This window comes from Morone saxatilis, unplaced genomic scaffold, assembly GCF_004916995.1.
Source record: "Morone saxatilis isolate NCDOM2014 unplaced genomic scaffold, NCSU_SB_2.0 Contig15, whole genome shotgun sequence".
Lineage (NCBI taxonomy): Eukaryota > Metazoa > Chordata > Actinopteri > Moronidae > Morone > Morone saxatilis.
In genome coordinates, this window is record NW_023339707.1 from 12448626 (window position 1) to 12455613 (window position 6988).

At 39.2% G+C, this 6988-nt stretch overlaps 1 protein-coding gene across 2 annotated transcripts in view; it reads right to left on the reverse strand.

The window, feature by feature from the left end:
* The window catches only part of ptges3a (prostaglandin E synthase 3a (cytosolic)), a 4588-nt gene extending 2132 nt beyond the window's left edge, over positions 1 to 2456 (reverse strand). The window contains exons 1-7 of one of the 2 annotated variants that reach the window (XM_035656975.1): positions 2153 to 2440; positions 1153 to 1266; positions 913 to 982; positions 726 to 824; positions 437 to 526; positions 299 to 349; positions 131 to 158 (exon numbers count right to left, since the gene is read on the reverse strand). In XM_035656975.1, coding sequence (XP_035512868.1) covers positions 131 to 158; positions 299 to 349; positions 437 to 526; positions 726 to 824; positions 913 to 982; positions 1153 to 1266; positions 2153 to 2154 — 454 coding nt within the window. In that variant the 5' untranslated portion in view covers positions 2155 to 2440. Of the gene's footprint in view, positions 1 to 130; positions 159 to 298; positions 527 to 725; positions 825 to 912; positions 983 to 1152; positions 1267 to 2152 lie in introns of both variants that reach the window. The other variant, XM_035656973.1, reaches the window with a different exon arrangement.
* Positions 2457 to 6988: the final 4532 nt, after the last annotated feature.

A 6988-nucleotide genomic window follows, 5' to 3' on the forward strand; every position in this document is an offset into this window, starting at 1 on the left:
TTACACACTGGACCTTTAACAGATCGGATGACGAATCATGTTTGTGCACAGTGCTGACTTCTCTTTTCTAACCACATGGGATCAGTGACTTCCCATTACAAAGCTACTTATTCTTAACAATCGTACTTACTTTCATCATCGCTGTCTGCAGAATCATGCTGCAAAACAAAACCAAAAATATAAAAAACTGTTTCTCCTTCACTGCTTTACCTGGTAAATTTCACAAACACCTGCCTCTGTAATAAATGACATGAAGCACATTAAAAAAAAAGTATTTTATTTATTAAAAAAAACATACCTCTTCATCTGCACCATCGGGTAGATCATCCCCTCCCATGCTGTTCATCATCTGTAGAAATGCACAGGAGACAACAATCAACACTACAGTGAAGCTGGATATTCTCACACTGCTGCTGTGCAGGTTCAACATGCTTACCTCTGAGAATTTGTCGAAACTTGACAAGTCCTCATCTGAGTCATCTTCCCAGTCTTTCCAATTATTGAAATCCACACTCAGCCAGTTGTTCTAAGCGAAGACAGATTCAAGTGTTTAAGTAAGGCGATATTTAACATGTTCGTTTACTCCAGCTGCTTTTTCAATGTTGATATTTACTCATTTTCCAGATTGATGGCAATTAAATGAGCTGGTTTCCAACACACCTGTACCTAAACTTCCAGGTGACTCATGTTTGGACTGAGAGGCTGTTTTAAAGAATCAAAGTTACCTTTGTCTTGTCTTTGGTAAGTCGGGGCCATGATTTCCCAGCCTCTGCTTTTCGTAAACAACACAACACAGACCTGTCAGTGCGTCTGTGTTTGGATCCCTGCATGGAACATAGTGTTTGATGAAGCCTTTGAAGGAATTTAACCACATGGCAGAACTGCAACTATGTCTACAGGTGACACACATACTTTGGGGTCAATCTCTCCAAACAGGTCCACTGTATTCTGGTGTTTCATATTATCTGTTCCACTGACACAACTGTAAGCGGAAAAGAAGAGATGTTATATTTCCTTCACACCTGCCAACAAAAACTGAAAACCAAGAACTTAAGATGATTTGCTGATTGTAGAAAATGGGGTCTTGGTCATTTAGCAGTAAGGACATTAAAAATCTCAGGAATATTATCATTTCACATGAATACAACTTACCTGAATTCAAATTTGGACTTGTCAAATTTTACTTGCACATCTTTACTGTCCTCCACGCAGAAGTCCACAAACACAGAGTCCCGTCTGTCATACCACTTAGCTGTTGCAGGCTGCCTAATGACAAAAACCAGAACAAAGTAATAAGTAAAAATCCAACTCAGTCCACAATTCACTGTCATCTGACATTAATCAAGCGTTATATTAGTGAGACATGTCACTGTCAGGGTGGTTATTTGCTCTGGCAGCCCACGTGTATATATGGTGCAGTACATTTGAGGTCACATTTATCTCATGCTGAGGAAAGCTTCATTCATTCACTGCAGATCAGCATGAAGTGTCCTCTTCACCTAAAAGCAACAACTCATCTCCATGTCATGAAAAACGGTGCAGCTGCTAACATTATATTACAGATAATACACATATTAGAGCATCAATTAGACTGTCATACTAAGGAGGAGTCTGACAATGTTATATTAGGTTATATTAACAGTAAGCTGTACGGTTATCCGGATGAGGAGGAAGGAGGAAATATACTGGACTGGATTTGGGGCAGTTCGTGTTGCATGTATCTCTGTCAAACCTGTGTCAAGTTGGCGACAGCTAACGTTAGCTAAATGAGATCTTCCGAGCTAATCATGACACCATGCTTTTTCAGTTGCCGTTAATGTTGGTTGACATTAGCCTGCTAGCTAGCGACCACTGAACCGATATGAGGCGTGCACACAAAATTAATTAGCTCGGAGTTTATCAGTTCATGGGACACGCTGGTGCCAAATTACATTCCGCTGAAGGACAGTTAGGTGTCGGTGGATTTCACGAGGTGCTGTGCCTTTTAGTCTTGACAGCCGCGTAAGTAACGTTATGACTGCACCGCTGAAGCTAACGCGTGTGCTTAGCTCAGCTAGCTAGTGTTAGCTGGTTGATCCGCAGTACAACACACCGCCAAGACTTGTAAGTTAGCTACGACCGTTAACAACTACACAATAAACCCAAGACTTACATCTCTACCGTTTTTAGCAATTAAACTCCCTCGTCGGACCACTATATAGATTATAGTGTTACCTAGCTGCAGTGGCCGGCAAAAAAAAGGACAGAAACCCTAAACGGTTAAAACAGTTAAATCAGTTAACTCTAACGTTTTCGAACACACACACTACTGTCTCCCCCAAAACATCGCGTGTTTTCCCCGTTCTCTCGTGACGTATCGCCAACCGCCCGTCACGAGCGTGAGCACGGGGTGCTTAGCGGAGCGGAGCGGAGCGGTTGGGAGACCGTTCTAGAACGAGCGCGCCCAGTGTTCCAGAACGGCGCAAGAGCTCCACCAGCAGTGTAGCTCCGTAATGGACGCTCACGCTGCCTGCTGATAGCAGAACGTAAGTGACCACCTGGAGTATTCAGAGCCCTGACTTAGGTTAAGTAGCAATACCACACTGCAAAATACTCCAAGCCCAAGTCTCGCATTGAAAATGTAATAAAGTATTTAACTCGCCAGCAAAAAAAGCAAATTAAAGTACTCAATGCAAAACAATTGTCCTTGTGTGAGGTATATTATTACATATGAGTGACAAGTAAATAGTAGAATATTTTCCTCTAAATTTAAAGTGGCATTAAATGGAGATGGAAGTGGGTCTACCTGAAATTAAACATAAAGCTGTGGATTTTCACCTGATGGCCCCATAGACTTTCCTGCACTATTACACACACACACATTAATTTTCTTTATATTAATGACATAGTAGGACCCAAACATTCAGATTTAGTTGCCTATTAAGCCAATTGGCCCAGCCACCATATAGATACCCACTGCCGGGCCTAGTGAGAGGTCAAAACACCATTTAATGTGAATACTGTAACAAGCACTGAAAAAGTGAAAAGCATACATCATCAGTTGTTGAACCAACTGAGACCCTGGAGACAATTAGCTTCAACAAGATAACATTTAAAGTCCACGTAAAGTAAATTAAGTAATTTTCTCTCTAACACATTATATGTCATAAAATATTTATAGTAAATAGTAATAGTAATAGAACTAGTGTACATTTTATCACTATTATTTAAGATTTACTTGTGTCACAAATATATGTTTTGTATTTACCCAAAATATAATTCAGAACAACATAAGACCTTTTGATCCAAAGCGGAGAAACTCACAAAAACATCTTGAAGGAAACTTATTATTTCAAGCTCAAAAGAGAAGCACAAAATACATTTACTATGCTTTGGGCATTTGCAACAGCAGTTAATGATGCAATGAAGTTAATATGGGCTTTGTATCAAGAGTAGCATGCTAATGTTGCAGGCCATCGCTTTGCACACACAGCCAGAGGTTCACAAGCTGCAGCTAGACAGGTAGCATGCACTACAGTTTTTCTTGCAGGTGGTGCATGTACAGGATTCAAGTCTTTAAGCCATCACAATGGTCCATTTTTAAATTGGTGTTGTCATACTATACCCTGGCCTCATCGTCAGAGGCTGAAGATGATGTTTCCCTTAGTCAAGTCAGTGTTGAGAATATGAACAGGTTATTACAACAGGTTATTAATGACATGTGCTCCCTGTATTTCCATGCAAAACAGGCACAATATGAAAGATATATGTATTTTTTATCCATCTTCTTAACCACTGCCTCCAACAAGGAATCTTAGTGAGAAAAACTAGGGGAAGTAGAAACAGGTAATGAAGAAATCCATTACAATGTAAGACAAGCAAGAATAAGGAGAACATAAATGAGACAACGGGTTTACTCATGACTTGAAGGTAAAAAAAAAAATTACTTTGACAGGATCATGAGCACAGCAGATAACTGAGGGCATTCCTGCATTTGGAGATGATGAAAAAGACATGAGACTCTGGCTTGTGGTTATTTTCTCAATAAAGATGAGCACAGACGTAGTGGTGGAAGCCAAAGCATCTCCCTTCACAGCTTGCTTCTCAGTCGGCTTAATAACAGATGCCTCTTTAGCATTGCTCTCAGCCACAATATCAGAGTGAAGCTCACCTTTGTCAGTTCAGGTCCCCATAGGATTGGATGCCGTCAGATGCACCTGCTCCCGGGGATCTTTGACTTCCAATGTTTTTTCTTAGTGGGCCAAATGACTCAAGCAGAAGAATATGACATGGAAACTGACAGATGACTTTCAAAGTAAAGGTGGGAAGCTCTAGCTACTGTCACTTTGGGAGCAGCTTCAAGCAGTTGGACTTGGACAAGAGAGGAGCTATGGAGAGAGAGAGGAGGTATAAGGCTTGGCAGTTGTCGATAGAGCACATGTAACAATAGCGCCATAGCATAGAAGGAGAGCGTCGGCATCAAATGAGAGGGAAATGTTCACGGATGATAACACGGATAGAAAAACAGTTCCAGGAAGCTTCTGAGTGTGTAGAACATGACTGGAAAATGTCGGAGAGAATGGGGTGAAAATGTTTGAATGAAAAGAGCCTGGTGCAGATAAAGGGTTTAGATAGGTTTAAGTTACTGGTGACAAATAATCATACTTTCTCTCCAACTTTTACCACTTTGTACCAGACATGTGCACCAGAAGTGGAGCCAAAACAGTGGCAGGCCTTATACGGGACCCAAGGAGGGAGGAAAGACACTTTGGAGATAACAAGCAGGAGATAGTTGACAGATGGGAGTTTTTGTTGGCCACAGAAAGGCCTGGACACAGTTTAACTGCTCAGTCTCAATTTTAGCCCATTTTAAAAGAAGGGGACATAAATTCCAGACAAGAGCAATAGACAAGATTTAAAGTTGATAGGCCTGAGCATTACTTGTAGGATCATATTATAAGAATTGTCTACAGCAAGGTATGTGGATTTATTAAATTCCCTTATATTTAGTCAGTTATGGATATTATAAAAGGTCTATAAAGCAAACCAAACTAGCAGCATCAATCTCTAACTCAATTGGTTTCTTTCAGTAATCCAACCAAATTAAAAGCATGTACATTATCTACCTTCTAATGCTACTGGATTAAATTGTTTTTAAAGCCACTGAAGACAGTAGCAGCTTTGCAATTAACTAGTCTCATGAATAGTCATCATTAAAGAAAAGAAAGATACCAGTGAAATCTGAATTACCTCTAGGAGCTTTCTGCAGCTGCAATGTGGTTTGAATGGGTAATTAACAATAGCTTGCTGTGTTCTGGCAGATAATAAGCCATAATTTGGATACATTATTGTGGTCTTAAAACCTGATTTCCTTCTTTATTGTGGTCCAGTTGATAAAAGTTTGCCTACTGGCCTGATTGTAATGATGCCATGCTATTTATAGAGTTTGTCAAGCATACTCTTGAAATAAACTGATTTCACATTGTACATAAGTCTTCATAGCAGATAGTGTGAGGGCTTTGTTCACATGCTCATACTGGTTGTAAGGTGTAATCTGAAATATATACAATTTCCTCCTCGGAACAAGAGAGTATCACAAACTTTATAACAAATCACTAATGTACTAATTATGAAATTACAAATTATTTGATGATTTATAGTCATAATTTTAGCATCTTTTAATAAAAGAGGAGGGTAAAAAAACAGAAAATCCACTTTAACATAGAATTTATATTATCTCTATAATACTTATACTTAACCTTTGCTTTTCCTTTAAATAGCAACGAGACTTGACTGAGATGATGTCAGCCAGACACAAATCCTTGAACTGCTCCATATACTATGACTAATGGGACAACACTTTGGACACTATAAGCACAGCAGGTGGGGGATATATGACTTCATTTTCTGATTCACAGCTGGATGACCTACACTCATTTTACGGAAATCTTAACCGAAATCAACGAGCCTACAGGTGATTACGAAATGACTCAAACACGTCAGCAGCTTTAATGTAATGTTTGTACCACGATGAGAAAGACCATCAGATATTAGATATCTGCAGAGGTTTGCTGAGGAAGTTTAGCTAAATGCCAGGTTGTGATTAAATTTAGATAAAAAACCCAATATAATCACAGTATGAAATGTGTTTTTGGCAAATGCTGTGAAATATATTGTGTGATGCAGCTGTTCTAAGCTCCTCAAGCAGGGTGATCCAAAGTCTGGGCCAACTGTCACATCATCAAATCCTCTAACCAAAAACCAAAATAGTTCAGGGAAATTAAATTAAATTGTGGTTTTAGTGAAAACCTTTCTGGTAAATTTTGCACTAGCTGCAGACTGGAGAGGCTTTACAACTTTTCTGATGCCCTCGTGTCAGCAATGCTTTTTAATTGGAAGGAAGGGGGGAAACGGGTCAACCCTTTTCACTTCTTCAGATTAAAACCTAAAACACAAAAGAATCCCAAGAAAAGCCACAGATTACAGGCTTAATAATGGTTGAAAGGCACGATTACAGAAGTTGAAATGAACCAGGCTTCGGAAATTCTTATTATCATTAATTTGTAGATATTGAAGACACATTGTCACTTAGACCACCTCCTGTCGTATGAGGTCACTTTGATACAACAACTTGTGTTTGAGTGAAACTACAGCCTGAAACTAAGTGAGTGGACAGTAGTGACTGACTTAAGGATCTGTGCAATGCTGCTTTTCCTGTCTTACTGGAGAAATAATGTTCTTAATTGGAAGGAAACTTGTGAATGCAAGTCTGTCTCTCAGTCATTAGATTTTAGAGCCGAGAGCACCAAAACAACACCTCTGATGGCAAAACACTGCAATTTATTGAGTGCCAATATGTTGGTTACAGCATCTCAAATGTGTTAATATCCTTTTATCTGTGCTTTTTAGATTTTATGATTGTTGATCAAACAAAACAGACTTGAAAATAAATTAAAATAATCTTTACAGTCAGCTTTAAATAAGGAGTAATGATAGATAGATAGATAGA